Below are 19,840 nucleotides of genomic sequence, written 5' to 3'. Positions count from 1 at the left end.
CTATGACAAGACCTTATACGCTCATGTTTTATACGCTCCCTGTGATGCTATGACAAGACCTTGGCTCATGTTTTATACGCTCCCTGTGATGCTATGACAAGACCTGGCTCATGTTTTATACGCTCCCTGTGATGCTATGACAAGACCTTGGCTCATGTTTTATACGCTCCCTGTGATGCTATGACAAGACCTTGCTTTATGTTTTATACGCTTGCCTCATGTTTTATACCTGTGATGCTATGACAAGACCTTGCTCATGTTTTATACGCTCCCTGTGATGCTATGACAAGACCTTGCTCATGTTTTATACGCTACCTGTGATGCTATGACAAGACCTGGCTCATGTTTTATACGCTCCCTGTGATGCTATGACAAGACCTTGCTCATGTTTTATACGCTCCCTGTGATGCTATGACAAGACCTTGCTCATGTTTTATACGCTCCTGTGATGCTGTGATGCTATGACAAGACCTTGCTCATGTTTTATACGCTCCCTGTGATGCTATGACAAGACCTTGCTCATGTTTTATACGCTCCCTGTGATGCTATGACAAGACCTTGCTTGTGCTTTATACGCTCCCTGTGATGCTATGACAAGACCTTGGCTCATGTTTTATACGCTCCCTGTGATGCTATGACAAGACCTTGCTCATGTTTTATACGCTCCTGTGATGCTATGACAAGACCTTGCTCATGTTTTATACGCTCCCTGTGATGCTATGACAAGACCTTGCTCATGTTTTATACGCTCCTGTGATGCTATGACAAGACCTGGCTCATGTTTTATACGCTACCTGTGATGCTATGACAAGACCTTGCTCATGTTTTTTTATACGCTCTCCTGTGATGCTATGACAAGACCTTGCTCATGTTTTATACGCTCCCTGTGATGCTATGACAAGACCTTGCTCATGTTTTATACGCTCCCTGTGATGCTATGACAAGACCTTGCTCATGTTTTATACGCTCCCTGTGATGCTATGACAAGACCTTGCTCATGTTTTTATACGCTACCTGTGATGCTATGACAAGACCTTGCTCATGTTTTATACGCTCCTGTGATGCTATGACAAGACCTTTGCTCATGTTTTATACGCTCCCTGTGATGCTATGACCTTGGCTCAGACCTATACGCTCATGTTTTATACGCTACCTGTGATGCTATGACAAGACCTTGCTCATGTTTTATACGCTACCTGTGATGCTATGACAAGACCTTGCTCATGTTTTGATGCTATGACAAGACCTGGCTACTCTCCTGTGATGCTATGACAAGACCTTGCTTCATGTTTTATACGCTCCTGTGATGCTATGACAAGACCTTTGCTCATGTTTTATACGCTCCCTGTGATGCTATGACAAGACCTTGCTCATGTTTTATACGCTACCTGTGATGCTATGACAAGACCTTGCTCATGTTTTATACTCCTGTGTGATGCTATGACAAGACCTTTGCTTGTGCTTTATACGCTCCCTGTGATGCTATGACAAGACCTTGCTCATGTTTTATACGCTCCCCTGTGATGCTATGACAAGACATCTGCTTGTGCTTTATACGCTCCCCTGTGATGCTATGACAAGACCTTGCTCATGTTTTATACGCTCCCTGCTCCCTGTGATGCTATGATGACAAGACCTGGCTCATGTTTTATACGCTCCCTGTGATGCTATGACAAGACAGTGTTTTATACTCATGTTTTCACAGCTGCCTGTGATTCAAGGACAGGACCATGCTCATGTTTTATAGGGACAGGACCATGCTCATGTTTTATAGGGACAGGACCATGCTTATGTTTTATACGCTTACCGTGATTTAGGGACAAGACCTTGCTCATATTTTATACGCTGCCTGTGATACTGGGACAAAGATATTCTGCAGCCGTATACAATCCCTGTGATGTAGGGACAAGGCTATTCTTGTCTTTCATATGCTGCGTGATGTAGGGATATCAGTATTCTCATGTCCTTCCTTTTTGAGAGAGCCTTGTTGACACAAGATTCAATCTACTTTCTTGCCACTATCAGTGTACATCAAGCCATGCCACTTGAACACTTGTGAGAAGTGTTGACCGAGATCATATCCAGAATTGTTAACTTTGTAAGTGATATTCTTGGTGTCAAAACGTATAGAATATGCAAAACTAGTCACCTACTTCCTCTGGACTTCCTGGTGAACAATCGTGGTTGCATTACACTCATGGATATCACGTAGCAGAGTCATGCATATCAAACACCAGGGACATGCATATCAAACACCAGGGACATGCATATCAAACACCAGGGACATGCATATCAAACACCAGGGACATATATCAAAAAACTAAACGTGCATCAAACACTAAATATATGGATTTCATACAATTGCGTACACGTGAAAAATATCAACGAAATTACAGTCAATGAGTTCAGCAACATTTTAGTTCTAACTTCTTTTCTTGATGGGTTGATGGGTCGGGACGTTTCGCCCATGTAGCTCTGTCCACAATCACAGTTTATTTTGCGTTGCCATTGGAAGAAAACCAGCCACCGTCAAGAACAACAACACAAAATGTGTCATCTACAAAATAAACTGTGATTGTGGACAGAGCTACATATGCGAAACGTCCCGACCCATCAACACCCGAGTGAAAGAACATCAGACCTCTGTTACCAATTCCGACAGCAAATCAGCCATTTCCGACCACATCAAAGCAAGCCCCAATAATCAAAGAGAGTGGTCTGACATCACCATTCTCGCTAACAAACAAACAAACAGACTTATATATTTTTCACAACATCTCCAACTTTACCTGAGCAAAGACATTCCTTCCCAAACTCAGAATGGAACCCAGGAAATGATCTCAAAAACGCTGCCTGATCTCGGAGATGGTACGGTGTTCTCCATGTTTTTCATGCAACTCATGCTGCCCGTGCTGTTCACAAGGACCAGCGCTATAAAATGCACCCCCAAACCTGGTTGAAACATTCACATTACAACGTCAGCTGGATGCCCCTTCTCACGACAGCTCAGAGGAACCAGGCGCTAGGAAGACTTGAAGCTGGCCACATTGCACAAGCCGTTGCTAATCACTTCCAGGTCAACGTTCGGACCATCTACAGGCTGCAGCAAGGTTTCAGGGCCACCAACACCACAAATGATTGCCCCGTACTGGCAGACAAAGGGTGACCACAAGATGACAAGACCGCTATGTTGTGCGACAGCATGTACAGAATCCCTTCATGCAGGCATCCGAAACAGCACGCCAGACAGTGGGAACACACGGAAGACCAATCAGTACTGATCCAGTACGCCGACGTCTTAACAGCGGGAACCTCCATTACCGTAGACCTTACCGTGGACCTATCCTCACCCCTCGTCATCGGCGTGAACGTCTACAGTTTGCCCTACACCACCAAAACTGGCGATACAGGCAATGGAGAACTGTTCTGTTCACAGATGAGAGTCGGTACTGCGTATCAACTGCAGATGGCAGAACAAGAATATGGCGACGACGTGGCCAGCGTTACTCAGACCAATGTTTTATGGAAAGAGACCCATGGGGAGGTGCAAGCATCATGGTATGGGGTGGAATAGGCCTGAACCAGAGAGTGGGTCCTGTGGTGTTCCAGAACCTTGGTCCAGGGAGAGGAGGCGGCATCACAGCGGTGCGCTACATCGACCAAGCTCTCAGACCCCACGTCATACCACATTTCGCACGTCACCGGAACAACATTTTCCAGCATGATAACGCCCGGGCCCATACTGCCAGAGATACACGGGACTTCCTACAGCAGAACGGTGTCAATATTATGCAGTGGCCAGTCCTTAGTCCTGATTGAAACCCAGTTGAACATCTTTGGGATGAAATTCAGAGGAAACTGAATAATGTCATACCAAGGCCGAACACAGCCGATTTATTGCGCCAGGCCTTTCTCAGAGTGTGGTTCAAGGTGCCAATGGCCTTCATTAATCGATTGGTGCACTCCATGCATAGACGCTGTGCTGCAGTTATTGCCGCTCGTGGTGGTCACACTAGAAACTGAAGTCAAGAGTCTGAATGGACTGCAAACGTTCACGTAATGTCTTGGAATTGTGCTGAGTTATTAATTGATGTGTCAGGATATTGTACACAAAAATGTGTTTGATCCGCTTATTATGTCCATTTCTGTAATGATTTGATTACAGTGCCTATCTAATTTTGAATTCGTACTGACGTTTGTTTTGCTGCTGAGTATATATACATCCCCCTTCTTCATGTTCCATTCCTGCTTGACAGTGGTACAAGAATCTGTATCGAAACATCGCACTCACGAATAAAAAGAAGTTGTTATGCATAAAGTTTGTTCTATATTTTAGTTCTATTGCTTAATACGTCAGTGGAGTATAAAATACAATACCAAACACACTTGTGGCAGTGATCTGTTTACGCCAATGTGTTGATCGTGTTGACTGACGCTGTCACGCGAAGACACGAAGTATCACTGTCATGCGTTGACTCCTAAGAAGAGGCGTTGTCATGCGTTGACTCCTAAGAAGAGGCGTTGTCATGCGTTGACTCCTAAGAAGAGTCGTTGTCATGCGTTGACTCCTAGGAAAAGGCGTCGTCATGTGTTGACTCCTAAGAAGAGGCGTTGTCATGCGTTGACTCCTAGGAAAAGGCGTTGTCATGTGTTGACTCCTAAGAAGAGGCGTTGTCATGCGTTGACTCCTAAGAAAAGTCTTTGTCATGCGTTGACTCCTAGGAAAAGGCGTCGTCATGTGTTGACTCCTAAGAAGAGGCGTTGTCATGCGTTGACTCCTAGGAAAAGGCGTTGACATGCGTTGACCCCTAGAAGAGGCGTTGTCATGTGTTGACTCCTAAGAAAAGGCGTTGTCATGCGTTGACCCTAAGAAAAGGCGTGACTTGACCCTAGGAAAAGGCGTCGTCATGCGTTGATTCCTAAGAAAAGTCTTTGTCATGCGTTGACTCCTAAGAAAAGGCGTCGTCATGTGTTGACCCTAAGAAAAGGCGTTGACATGCGTTGACCCCCTAAGAAGAGGCGTTGTCATGTGTTGACTCCTAGGAAAAGGCGTTGTCATGTGTTGACTCCTAAGAAGAGGCGTTGTCATGCGTTGACTCCTAAGAAAAGGCGTTGTCATGTGTTGACTCCTAAGAAGAGGCGTCGTCATGTGTTGACCCTAAGAAAAGGTCGTTGTCATGCGTTGACTCCTAGGAAAAGGCGTTGACATGCGTTGACTCCTAACAAAAGGCGCTGACATGCGTTGACCTCCTCAGAAGAGGCGTTGTCATGCGCTGAATTACAAATCCGTTTAACAATCCAGAGATATGCTAATGATGTATTGTACCAATCTGATATCATTGATATGTGATATCTATGAAGCATGATAATAATTCTCAGGTCTATAAAAGGCAAAACGGACATGAATTGATTTGGTTTGAGGATAATAAAATACACAACGTTGCATGACCATAGTGACACCTGCCATTTTCCTTACAAGCGAGTAAAGCTGTCACACAGGCCACAACATGGACAACCTGCAGCTGCTGCTGGTGATCTGTTTGTTCAAGGAAACCATGTCTAAGTGTGAGTACAACTCGAGTATTGCAACTTCAGATAATGAACAAGAGTGAGTGAGTTTAGTTTTACGCCGCTTTTAGCAATATACCCAGCAATATCACGGCGGCGGATACCAGAAATAGGCTTCACACACTGGACCCATGTGGGGAATCGAACACGGGTCTTCGGCCTGACGAGCGAACGCGTTAACCGCTTGGATCGCCCATCGCCTCATAATCAACAAGACACAGAACCGAAACATGTTTATTTGTACTAGCGTGACATTGTTTCAACTGCTCTATTGTGCAGGTTCTTCCTCTGACCTCGTGGAGAAGTATGTCGGTGTTTACCTGGAGGAAGAACGACCAGTGTGTGAGGGGAATGACACCTCTGTACACATGGATCTCAGTCTCAGACAAATCATCACTCTGGTAAGATGTGGATGCATTGTGAAAGCCCCATTACGTCCTAGCTACCACAGTGTAACGGACTTTACATGTGGTACCATTAAGGGAATGAAACCCTTTCTTCGGTGTCAGCTAGCTAACCTTTACCGGCTGAGCCTGTTTTGTTGCGCTGCTAAGTTGTTTCCTTAGAATAATGCTGGAATGGCCGATGCCTTTAGATGACGCCAATAATGGACATTAATGATAATGGCGGGTTTCATCCTTGTGTGGTTTACTGAGGGATACTGTTAGACGAGTTATAAACTTTTGTACCCTAAAATGACGCCATTTCTTGGCGAGTCGAATCTTTTGATGCCTTCCTTCTACCAGGACATTGTTGGACTTTATCCGTGAGTAAGAGTTGGTATAGTTAAATCTTTGGGTCCCCTCAGATGACTCTTCTGTTGTACAGAACGAGGGCATGCAATATATTTCGGTAACCTTAGTACTGCCTTTGTTGGACAGTACTGAGGGGTAGGTGTTGGCCCGGTTGAGTACTTGGGTGTCATTGGATGGTGTCATTGTTGGACAGTACTGAGGGGTAGGTGTTGGCCCGGTTGAGTACTTGGGTGTCATTGGATGGTGTCATTGTTGGACAGTGTTGGCCCGGTTGGGTACTTGGATTGGATGGGTCAAGTGTTGGCCCGGTTGAGTACTGGGTGTCAGTACTTGGGTGTCATTGGATGGTGTCATTGTTGGACAGTACTGAGGGGTAGGTGTTGGCCCGGTTGGGTACTTGGGTGTCATTGGATGGTGTCATTGTTGGACAGTACTGAGGGGTAAATGTTGGCCCGGTTAAGAGTACTTGGGTGTCATTGGATGGTGTCATTGTTGGACAGTACTGAGGGGTAAGTGTTGGCCCGGTTGAGTACTTGGGTGTCATTGGATGGTGTCATTGTTGGACAGTACTGAGGGGTAAGTGTTGGCCCGGTTAAGTACTTAGGTGTCATTGGATGGTGTCATTGTTGGACAGTACTGAGGGGTAAGTGTTGGCCCGGTTGAGTACTTGGGTGTCATTGGATGGTGTCATTGTTGGACAGTACTGAGGGGTAAGTGTTGGCCCGGTTGAGTACTTGGGTGTCATTGGATGGTGTCATTGTTGGACAGTACTGAGGGGTAAGTGTTGGCCCGGTTAAGTACTTGGGTGTCATTGGATGGTGTCATTGTTGGACATTGTTTGGACAGTACTGAGGGGTACTGAGTGTTGGCCCGGTTGAGTACTTGGGTGTCATTGGATGGTGTCATTGTTGGACAGTACTGAAAGGGTAAGTGTTGGCCCGGTTGAGTACTTGGGTGTCATTGGATGGTGTCATTGTTGGACAGTACTGAGGGCCGAATGTTGGCGAGTTGTATTCAAGAGTATCCCAAGATGACGCCAGGTTTTCACCTGTGATGGATGTGTGATAATCTGTTTCAGGATGACACAGCGGAGGTGTTGACAAGCAACGTGTGGGTGCGTCTGGTGAGTCCTGTGTTTGTTCTGCCCCATTCTGTTCGACTTGTTTCAATGTCTGATTCTTGTCCTCATTAACTGCACAACTTGTTATGCTTGAAACAGCCTTCGAAACACTCGTTTGAGCCGCATCACGTGAGTAATGTTACCGCAAATATGGAAATCTATTGTTTGTGTAGATATTGATGCAGGATGAGCTGCATTTCGTTGTGTAATGAAGTTAAAGAAAGAATGCTGTGTTATGCCGCATCGATATTACAGGTGTATGACTGCGATCTGTAAATTTATCGAGTCTGTACCTGACAATCCAGTGACTAAAAGCAGGGTCAGTTATCCACATACAATATAATGACATCAGTGAAGCCACAGAGCCTAATAAGCTGATCCAATTTATGATACGCCAATGTTACTGGAGATCTCCTCTCCTCCACGATCTCCTCTCCTCCAGGATCTCCTCTCCTTCCACGATCTCCTCTCCTCCGGGATCTCCTCTCCTCCACGATCTCCTCTCCTCCGGGATCCCCATTGCGATACATAACATGTCAGCTAAGAGCTACTGTTGGGTCGACTGGATTAGTATCACCATGCACCTGTCTGAAACATTGTCGTAATTAATTCTGGAAATTTGGTGATTTTCCATTAGTCAGTGATTCTGTTGTGTAACCTCAAGCATCACATCAGACAGTGTCAATACGTTTTGACGAATGCATATATGTGAGTGGAGACAGAAATATTCGCGGAATTTAAACCGTTAATGTAATGTGACGAGTAATGAATTGCAATTTCTTGAACCAAATGTTTGCAAAGTCGTCCACGTTGACATTGAATCTTATATGGAAACAGACAGCGACAAATGAAAAATTATCTTAAAACCAAAGTATTATGTAGAATATGACATGAATAAAGAAAATACGTAACATGTAATTTATAGAAGTAATCACAGTAGAAGCAGTCATGCATACATTTGCGGTGGGCGTGTCAATCTTTCCTGGACACTTGTCCTACAAGGAAAATGCGTGACCCGGAAGACTGTCATCGTTGAGTACGTTTGTTTAGGGAAATAGCCCGATTTATGTTATCTTTTACAATCTAAGGATGAGAGTAGGCTATCAAGTATCAGTTTCACATAATATATCCCTGATAGCAATTACCTCCTTTAAGAGTGAGTGAGTGTTTCTCAGTGGTTTAAGTGCGGCGGGACACAAAGATCAAAGAACGATCTAGAATGATCGTTATTCTGTAGGACTGTTTGTAATATGCAATCTTCAATTGCTTCATAAGCTACAGACATGATTTAAATGTAAACTTGATGTGAATCTTAGACATCTTTATAAAAGAGGTGTGGTGTAGGGCTGTGACATAATCAGGGGGGATTCTGGGGGTCGAATCCATGATCACAGGATCCTGCCACGCTTTGAGGACGCAACTCTGCGCAGCCCCATCACCTTTAAATAGAAACAAATAGTGAAACGGTACTACACATAATTAAAGTTTCAACAATATTTATCTTTATCAACTATAAGTTCCGTATCTTCTTAATGCAGATCCTGAGGACGATTCTGATACTGTTAGAAATATTCTGATTCTGAAATATATATCAGTGATTTCAGTTAAAAAAACTGCTTTTGGGAATGAGAGACAAATCAATTAAATCCTAACACTGTCAAAGAAAATAAAATACTTGGAAAAAAACGCATTCCAGATATGGAAGAAACTCTCCGAAACAATATTAAGTTAATGAACGAGGATGTTAATCGAGGAAAACCGTTAGGTAAGTTTTCAGTGATGTGGTAAATTCGCAGTTATTTTTGAATACCTTTGTGTGACCGTTTGTAGCTAAGCACAATATATATGTCAAGCGGACAAGTTACAGAGTATTTAAGATAAAAGTCCAGATCTAGACACAAAGGTCGAGTTAGATGGAAGGAATGTCAGTTATTCAAGAAGCTGTCATCATCTGCTGCTGACAGAACTGGACCGACTGTAGGCTCACCTGGAACAGCACGAGGTTCAATGGGACTGACGTCATCTATGTCTCAGCGGACCATGTATGGACTCCGGATCTCACACTGTATGATGAGTGAGTACTTTAATCTGTTTAGCTACCTGGCGATCCTGGACCCTAAAACCAGGGTGTTAGTAGGCTGATTGTTACATAATGCAGTGTACTTACAACTAACTGATTGGATTCCTTAAACAGCCGCCGTACTGAAATTTGGTATACATAAAAATACCTTATATTTTCATTTAGCCGTTCACGCAATAACCAAGCTGCTTTTTGAAATATTCCAGCAATATCACCTGAAATGGGCTTCACACATTGTATCCATGTGGGGAGTCGAACCCGGGTCGTCAGCGTGACGAGCAAACGCTTTAACCACTAGGCTACCCTACCGCCCCTTCAGCCTCCTAAATTCTGTCAGTGAATAGGAGCATTTAAACTGTTTCTATATTCATAAGAAATCACTACTACATAACGTCGTCCTTGTATGTATTTGAACACAATAGGCACATGATATTCTAGAACTTCAGGGGCGGCGGGGTAGCCTAGTGGTTAAAGCGTTCGTTCGTCACGTCGAAGACCAGGGTTCGATTCCCCACATGGGTTCCATGTGTGAAGCCCATTCCTGGTGTCACCAGCCGTGATATTGCTGGAATATTGCTTGGAGCGGCGTAAAACTTTAACTCACTCACTCACTCACTCACTCACTCACTCCAGCACAACGTATGGCAATAGCGTGGGCATGTCGGAGAGGAAGTTCTACAAACTTTCAGTCACTAGTGAGGGCAGAGTGTCACAGACGTTCCCTTCAGTACTCAACAGCATCTGCGACGTCGACACAACCTACTTCCCCTTCGACAGACAGAACTGCCCTCTTCAGTTCGGTCTGTGGGTCCACGACGACTCTACCGTTGTCCTAACCAGCCACGAGGAGGGAGATACCGCGTACTACATGGAGAACGCCGAGTGGGACCTGCTGGGGGTTGACGTTGGAAGAAAGCCATACATCTACAACAACAAACAGTACAGCTCCATCACCTACACTTTGAACCTCAGGAGAAGACCAGCGTTCTTCATGCTCACCCTGTGTTTCCCCTGCTTCCTCATCTGCAGTATCTCAGTGCTCGGGTTCTTCCTCCCGTCAGCCTCGGGGGAGAAGTTGGCCCTGGAGGTCAGCCTTCTCCTGTCACTCAGCGTCTTCCTCTTTCTCACACAGGACACTCTCCCACCAAACTCCAAACCGCTGCCGTTAATCTGTGAGTGAAATATTATATGTAGGCCATATTTATATAAAACTTGTTTTTACCTCTTGTAGACCAAACATTTCATCTGTCTGGTCCTCTATAGCCCTGTCCTCCTGAATGTTGCAGGCATCTTCATCTGTCTGGTCCTCTATAGCCCTGTCCTCCTGAATGTTGCAGGCGTCTTCATCTGTCTGGTCCTCTATAGCCCTGTCCTCCTGAATGTTGCAGGCATCTTCATCTGTCTGGTCCTCTATAGCCCTGTCCTCCTGTATGTTGCAGGCGTCCTCATCTGTCTGGTCCCGTATAGCCCTGTCCTCCTGAATGTTGCAGGCATCTTCATCTGTCTGGTCCTCTATAGCCCTGTCCTCCTGAATGTTGCAGGCATCTGTCATCTGTCATGTCTCCTGTCTGGTCTTCTATAGCCCTGTCCTCCTGAATGTTGCAGGCATCTGGGTCCTCTATAGCCCTGTCCTCCTGAATGTTGCAGGCATCTTCATCTGTCTGGTCCTCTATAGCCCTGTCCTCCTGAATGTTGCAGGCATCTTCATCTGTCTGGTCCTCTATAGCCCTGTCCTCCTGAATGTTGCAGGCGTCTTCATCTGTCTGGTCCTCCTCCTATAGCCCTGTCCTCCTGAATGTTGCAGGCATCTTCATCTGTCTGGTCCTCTATAGCCCTGTCCTCCTGAATGTTGCAGGCATCTTCATCTGTCTGGTCTTCTATAGCCCTGTCCTCCTGAATGTTGCAGGCATCTTCATCTGTCTGGTCCTCTATAGCCCTGTCCTCCTGAATGTTGCAGGCATCTTCATCTGTCTGGTCCTCTATAGCCCTGTCCTCCTGAATGTTGCAGGCATCTTCATCTGTCTGGTCCTCTATAGCCCTGTCCTCCTGGTCCTCTATAGCCCTGTCCTCCTGAATGTTGCAGGCATCTTCATCTGTCTGGTCCTCTATAGCCCTGTCCTCCTGAATGTTGCAGGCATCTTCATCTGTCTGGTCCTCTATAGCCCTGTCCTCCTGAATGTTGCAGGCATGAATGTTGCAGGCTTCATCTGTCTTCATCTGTCTGGTCCTCTATAGCCCTGTCCTCCTGAATGTTGCAGGCATCTTCATCTGTCTGGTCCTCTATAGCCCTGTCCTCCTGAATGTTGCAGGCATCTTCATCTGTCTGGTCCTGCCCTCCTCTGTCTGGTCCTCTATAGCCCTGTCCTCCTGGTCCTCTATAGCCCTGTCCTCCTGAATGTTGCAGGCATCTTCATCTGTCTGGTCCTCTATAGCCCTGTCCTCCTGAATGTTGCAGGCATCTTCATCTGTCTGGTCCTCTATAGCCCTGTCCTCCTGAATGTTGCAGGCATCTTCATCTGTCTGGTCCTCTATAGCCCTGTCCTCCTGAATGTTGCAGGCATCTTCATCTGTCTGGTCCTCTATAGCCCTGTCCTCCTGAATGTTGCAGGCATCTTCATCTGTCTGGTCCTCTATAGCCCTGTCCTCCTGAATGTTGCAGGCGTCTTCATCTGTCTGGTCCTCTATAGCCCTGTCCTCCTGAATGTTGCAGGCATCTTCATCTGTCTGGTCCTCTATAGCCCTGTCCTCCTGAATGTTGCAGGCCCTGTCTCCTCATCTTCATCTGTCTGGTCCTCTATAGCCCTGTCCTCCTGAATGTTGCAGGCATCTTCATCTGTCTGGTCCTCTATAGCCCTGTCCTCCTGAATGTTGCAGGCATCTTCATCTGTCTGGTCCTCTATAGCCCTGTCCTCCTGAATGTTGCAGGCATCTTCATCTGTCTGGTCCTCTATAGCCCTGTCCTCCTGAATGTTGCAGGCCTCTATAGTCTTCATCTTCATGTCTGGTCCTCTATAGCCCTGTCCTCCTGAATGTTGCAGGCATCTTCATCTGTCTGGTCCTCTATAGCCCTGTCCTCCTGAATGTTGCAGGCATCTTCATCATCTTCATCTGTCCTGGTCCTCTATAGCCCATCTGTCCTCTATAGCCCTGTCCTCCTGAAATGTTGCAGGCCTCCTGTCTTCTGTCTGTCCTCTATAGCCCTGTCCTGGTCCTCTATAGCCCTGTCCTCCTGAATGTTGCAGGCCTCTATAGCCCTGTCTTCATCCTGTCTGGTCCTCTATAGCCCTGTCCTCCTGAATGTTGCAGGCATCTTCATCTGTCTGGTCCTCTATAGCCCTGTCCTCCTGAATGTTGCAGGCATCTTCATCTGTCTGGTCCTCTATAGCCCTGTCCTCCTGAATGTTGCAGGCATTCATCTGTCTGGTCCTCTCTGGTCCATCTTCATAGCCCTGTCCTCCTGAATGTTGCAGGCATCTTCATCTGTCTGGTCCTCTATAGCCCTGTCCTCCTGAATGTTGCAGGCATCTTCATCTGTCTGGTCCTCTATAGCCCTGTCCTCCTGAATGTTGCAGGCGTCTTCATCTGTCTGGTCCTCTATAGCCCTGTCCTCCTGAATGTTGCAGGCATCTTCATCTGTCTGGTCCTCTATAGCCCTGTCCTCCTGAATGTTGCAGGCATCTTCATCTGTCTGGTCCTCTATAGCCCTGTCCTCCTGAATGTTGCAGGCCTTCATCTGTCCTCCTGCCCTGTCCTCCTGAATGTTGCAGGCATCTTCATCTGTCTGGTCCTCTATAGCCCTGTCCTCCTGAATGTTGCAGGCATCTTCATCTGTCTGGTCCTCTATAGCCCTGTCCTCCTGAATGTTGCAGGCATCTTCATCTGTCTGGTCCTCTATAGCCCTGTCCTCCTGAATGTTGCAGGCATCTTCATCTGTCTGGTCCTCTATAGCCCTGTCCTCCTGAATGTTGCAGGCATCTTCATCTGTCTGGTCCTCTATAGCCCTGTCCTCCTGAATGTTGCAGGCGTCTACTTTGTGCTGGTGATGGTTCTGTCCAGTACCTCCTGTGTCCTGGCTGTGGCTGTACTGAAGGTCCACATGAAGGGTCAGCAGGGGTGGAAGGTTCCTCCAAGAGTCCGGACACTTATCATTGACAAGCTTGGACGGTTATTGCTCATTAAACGACCACACATACTGAGAGAAGATGCACAAGTATGTTATTTCAATGTAAACCAAAATACGGTATCTTACACTGATATAGCAATACGTTGTTTTACATTGATGGCACAATCCGTTAGGTTTCGCTGACATCCCACAGTGTCTCAATACGATCATCACGCACTATTAACAACTTTCTGTTTCCAGGAAGAAGGAAAGATTCAATTAGAAAATGTCTTACATTCCGATGAAGAAAACGCGCAACCAGCCGCAACCTCAGCCCAAGTCACAGACACAGCCACAACGACAGCAGCAGCAACATCTCAAGCGCCAGCTCCAGCAACATCTCAAGCACCAGCTCCTGAGAAGGATGCCCAAGTCTCGGCTGAGGCCAAGGACTGGCTCACCATTGCTGTAGTCCTTGACCGGCTCTTCCTCATACTGTATGCCCTCTTGTCAGTCACAGTCTTCGTGGCCTTTCTCATTCAATTCACACTGTAGTTCAGCGCCTTTTACGCCAGTTCCCTTTGAAGAGAATTATGAATTGTCTGACATGTGTACCTGTCACAGGTCGCTCTGTTTGATGTGATCACTACATCGTTTCTATATTTTTATCTTTTTCACCGGTAATGCACCCAACATGCTTCAAATAGGCACGCATAGACGAAGACATACAGACATACAGACATACACTCACAAAGGAAATACATGCATATGCGACCAAACATTTTCCACATCCATAAGAAATTTCCGTTGAAAGCAGGGTCGATTGTACAAAAATCCGACTACATTATGAGCATGTGTATGTATGTTTGTATGTTTAACGCCACATTCAGCATTATTACAGCTGAATGACGGCGGTCAGTAAACTATCGACCAGACAACGAAGGAGATACGATGACAGCATGTGTTAATGAATCACTATCAAATAGTAGAGGTACCAGATACAGGTGAGCGTATACTGCCCCACCGACGGCACTGATCATAAACATATGCAAAGGCAAGTCAATTGTTCATGTGAAAGGAATCGTTTGGTGTAAGTCAAAATAGAGGATTACATCTGACATAATATTTTTCAGTTTGAAATGTCTTCCCGTGTCTTCCATAAAATTTTAACTGAGGCGTTGAATGTTGCAACCGTGACAGAACACCGTCTGAGCAACAGTCGTATGAAATTCTGGTTAAAGGAGCATGCTCGACTGTATCTAAGAATGTGAGATGTTAACCCCAAAGGCTGGAGCTGTGGGAATATTGCTCGACATGAAGGGAAGTTGGCGAATGGAAAGTAAAAAATCACCCCTCTTGTCATAAACCCATGTGGAGAGTATTTTGTGACTTTGATTAAAAATGTATAGACTTAAATATGAAACACATGAAGCGGTTTCACGCGTTTCCTTTATTTCAAGTTCAGGTGGGTAAATCAAAGGGAATTGGCTATTTGATTGTTATTGAACGACATTAGATCATCGATATAGCTGAAGATTACGTTAAACCTCTTTGCCAAATTACCTTGATTTTACCAGAAATTCTGTTTCATATGCCAAACCAGATTTGCAAGGAGGTGACCTTGTTTTGATTTTACCAACCAAAACAGAAATCACGGCTGTTTCATATGCATACATAGAACCAGATTCGCAAAGAAGCGAGGTCATAAATGGAGCTCGTCTTAAATGGAATGCCTACTTCTTTTTCTAAATGTTTTACCACCAATTTGTAGAGATGGCATCAACGACAAAGTCCAGTAAAACGATACAGATCAACAAATAAAAATAAATGAACGGAATGCATTCAGCTCCTAGAAGGACATTGACATGATAAGATGTAACTTGTTAATGACATAAATACTAGATACAAAAAACTTGCCAGTTCTTTCATTTGTACCAAAGCTGAGCCTCGCATAGAGGAAATCGGACATTAGTGAGGACATTACATGATGCCGTACAGGTGTATCTACAAAAACATGGTTCAATGAGCAAATGTTTTCGATGTAAAGTCACCTTGATCTTTTGGAAAATGAACTTGAGGAACGCGCGGTACCTAGTACTTGCAGAAAAATGTCTCAGCCATCCATAACGAAATGTACCACCCTTGAGAAGTTTGCTTGTTTGCTGTTTAACGCCGCACTCAGCAATATTCCAGCTATATGGCGGCGGTGTGTACCAGACAATCCGGTGATCAACAGCATGAGCATCGATCTACGGAGTTGGGATACGATGACATTATCAATCAGGTCAGCGACCCTGACCACCAGATCCCGTTAATCGCCTCTTACGACAAGCACGGGTTGTTAAAGACCAATTCTAACCCGGGTCTTCACGGGTCGTATCCTGGAGAGGGATGACCCTTCCTATGCAGTGGTTGGCAACATAGTTTATGTGAGGGCAAGACGACCCTTGTTCCGTACAGAATGTCATCCCCATAAACGACCCAGAGAATCAACGATATGGTGATGACATTCTGGCGAATCAATGGGCGTCTTATAGATATTTCGGTAGGCATTTCAGTGGCGGGAATGTATTGCATTATCGCTGAAACGTTGGCAGTGACGAAGGTATTAGCGGGTTGTGTTCTGACAACTGACACAAATCGTACCGAAAGTAGCTTTGTGTGAAGCTGCTCCAGAAAGGTTCTTGAAGAGATTTGTGGCTATGGAAGAAACGTTGGTTTGTTAGCGTGAAACCAGTGTTCAACCAATTATCAAATCAATAGAAACATCAGCAAAAAAAGCAATGATTGTCCAATCAAGGTTAATGCCTCTGTGTTGTGGACTGCCATCCAGAAAGTCAGATAATCAACGGAGCACATACTTTAGTGACCGGAATTACGGCTCTAAGGGAGACTGAATCACGGTTGTATTCCACCAACACATCAGTCCACAAACTGTCCGTGCCACGGCTACAACCCAACAATGTGTCCTTGAACCCTTCGGCACCCACTGTCCGTCTGACGTCATGCAGATGACGTGAAGAAAACCCAAACAGGAACCCTTTCGACTCAAACGTTTATAGCAGTCGTGGGGAACGTTGTGGACATCCTAGAGGACTTCCTTAAACCGGGACAAAATCCCTCCGACGTAGTTGGCAACATGGTATCATGTCTTTCAGTGGCATTTAGAAGTTGTACATTGATGTCCAAGATATTTTTATGGATTAAACTTCTTTTTAATTTCTCTCACGACGTTTCGAGACCATTCCAGGTCCCTTCTCTCACGACGTTTCGAGACCATTCCAGGTACCTAGAATGGTCTCGAAACGTCGTGAGAGAAATTAAAAAGAAGTTTAATCCATAAAAATATCTTGAACATGGTATCACTTTGGAAGGGATTATTTTTTAAAATACATGATTTTAATGTCGTTTAGGTCAGGTCACCATATCAATCACCCTTGCATGCCAGATATCCGTTTGAATGTTCAGGCTCTCTGACTTGGTTGACACATGTCATTGTATCCCAGTTGCGTACAATGATGCTCATGCTGTTGATCACTGGATTGTGTGGTCCAGACTCGATTATTTACAGACCGCCGCCATACAGCTGGAATATTACTGAGTGCGGCGTTAAACAACAAACCAACCAGACATCCGAGTTCCCTCCATGACACGTGTCGATCACTAATTATTACAAACCAAACAGATCTCTTTCAATAGTTCATACACAATGGTCGTCATGTGTTTAATGTTTATCGACCGCGTCAGAAATAAATAATATAACCTATGGTTTATTTCGGCATTTGTCCAAATTTCATCAAACCGCAATGTTAAGGCCATGGCGAGAAGCCTTGAAGCGTGTCCCTTGTAATGAATCTAACAGCTCAGGAAGTGTATATTAACAAGCAGTCACCTATAACTAAACAGTCACTTTTGCAAGGTAGATAGAAATCGCCCAATTACCCATATTGACTCAGCCGCCAGGTCATGTCCCGACTATGACTACTGAAGACCTCTATATTGCTATTTACCCAAACCGGCGATAATTCAATAATGCTGTAGCGACGGAGTATTGACGCTGGAAATAAACCGTTTCTATCAAAGGCGAAAAAATAATACACGCCATCAGTGAAATCCCAAATAATAAGTAAATCATACCAAAATATTTTTATTCTCTTGAGAGTGTGTATATCAAGCTTGGTGGTATAGTGGCAGCGGGGCTAAGATCACTTGAACGTACATGGTGACCGCTTGTGTCCACAGTACCCGCAGGTCAGTGTTGACCGACAAGCACCTGTTAGTAAATGGTCAGTTTAGCACTGTATTGACCGGCAATATGACGGTAACCTGCAACATGTGACAGCAACGCTCGAGAAAGGTATGTCGTGAAACCATTTATAACTTCATTGATTAATTCTTAAATGGATTAAATATGTTTGATAGGAGTAAGCCCAAGATTACGCCACTGCTTTGTAGTGTTTTCAGACGTAAAAAAACAGTAAAAAACCCAGGGAGATATGGAATCTGATCAATGTAGAGTCGCGGGAATAGGTAGTAGTAGTAGATCCTGAACATAATCTGCAACTATATTCAGCTGTGTTTCGTTTTAGTTTTGGAGTACATTAAAATTATTTATATTTTGTCTCATGAAAGACTTCCTGGAAAAAGTTCCTTTCTAGTGACCAGTGAGTGAGAGGGCGCTGAGAGGCACCCTGAAGTTTAAGTCGAAACGGTATCCTGGTTCGATTCTTTGGCAATTCGTGAAACCAAATGTATTTCTGTCCATCTTGTGTGTGTGCGTGCGGGGGCGTGTGCACTACCATCCACATACTAACCATATTCGCATCAAATATCAACTACATACTAACCTCATTCTCACCACATATCAACTACATACTAACCTCATTCTCACCACAAATCAACTACATACTAACCTCATTCTCACCACATATCAACTACATACTAACCTCATTCTCACCACATATCAACTACATACTAACCTCATTCTCACCACAAATCAACTACATACTAACCTCATTCTCACCACATATCAACTACATACTAACCTCATTCTCACCACATATCAACTACATACTAACCTCATTCTCACCACATATCAACTACATACTAACCTCATTCTCACCACAAATCAACTACATACTAACCTCATTCTCACAACATATCAACTACATACTAACCTCATTCTCACAACATATCAACTACATACTAACCTCATTCTCACCACATATCAACTACATACTAACCTCATTCTCACCACATATCAACTACATACTAACCTCCTTCTCACCACATATTAACTACATACTAACCTCATTCTCACCGCATATCAACTACATACTAACATTCTCACTATCAGCCACATACTAACCTCATTCTCACCACATATCAACTACATACTAACCTCATTTCTCACCACATATCAAATACATACTAACCTCATTACATACTCATTCTCACCACAAATCAACCACATACTAACCTCATTCTCACCACATATCAACTACATACTAACCTCATTCTCACCACATATCAACTACATACTAACCTCATTCTCACCACATATCAACTACATACTAACCTCATTCTCACCACATATCAACTACATACTATCCTCATTCTCACCACATATCAACTACATACTAACCTCATTCTCACCACATATCAGCCACATACTAACCTCATTCTCACCACATATCAACTACATACTATCCTCATTCTCACCACATATCAGCCACATACTAACCATCATTCTCATCACATATCAACTACATACTATCCTCATTCTCACCACATATCAGCCACATACTAACCATATTCGCATCACATATCAACTACATACTAACCTCATTCTCACCACATATCAACTACATACTATCCTCATTCTCACCACATATCAGCCACATACTAACCATATTCGCATCACATATCAACTACATACTAACTTCATTCTCACCACAATCAACCACATACTAACCTCATTCTCACAAGCAAGTGTGTCATACAAGACATTCATTACACGAGCAAGTGTGTCATACGACTTATACGAAACGAGTGTGAAATTTTGTAATTTCTTTATTATCCATTTCATTCATGTACAGTTGTGCAGTAAAACAAGTAAGCAAGTGTGACGGCCCACTTCATTGACGTCACGTTCAATTGTTTAATGACGTCACAGACGACGAAACACAGAAACAATGGTTGCTCGGCAAAAGTGA

At 44.5% G+C, this 19,840-nt stretch overlaps 1 protein-coding gene across 1 annotated transcript; it reads left to right on the top strand.

Annotated features, from left to right (window-relative positions):
- The first annotated feature begins 5,441 nt into the window (after window positions 1-5,441).
- LOC124286426 (neuronal acetylcholine receptor subunit beta-3-like) lies at window positions 5,442-14,964 on the top strand. The gene is made up of 7 exons (XM_046722804.1): window positions 5,442-5,559; window positions 5,848-5,969; window positions 7,402-7,446; window positions 9,408-9,517; window positions 10,157-10,695; window positions 13,546-13,733; window positions 13,887-14,964. The coding sequence occupies exons 1-7, from the start codon at window positions 5,508-5,510 to the stop codon at window positions 14,178-14,180; spliced, it is 1,350 nt and encodes a 449-aa protein (XP_046578760.1). The 5' UTR covers window positions 5,442-5,507; the 3' UTR covers window positions 14,181-14,964.
- The last annotated feature ends 4,876 nt before the right edge of the window (window positions 14,965-19,840 follow it).

This window comes from Haliotis rubra, unplaced genomic scaffold, assembly GCF_003918875.1.
Source record: "Haliotis rubra isolate DU_JTF1 unplaced genomic scaffold, ASM391887v1 Scf382, whole genome shotgun sequence".
Lineage (NCBI taxonomy): Eukaryota > Metazoa > Mollusca > Gastropoda > Lepetellida > Haliotidae > Haliotis > Haliotis rubra.
This window is presented reverse-complemented; position numbering and strand designations above follow the sequence as displayed.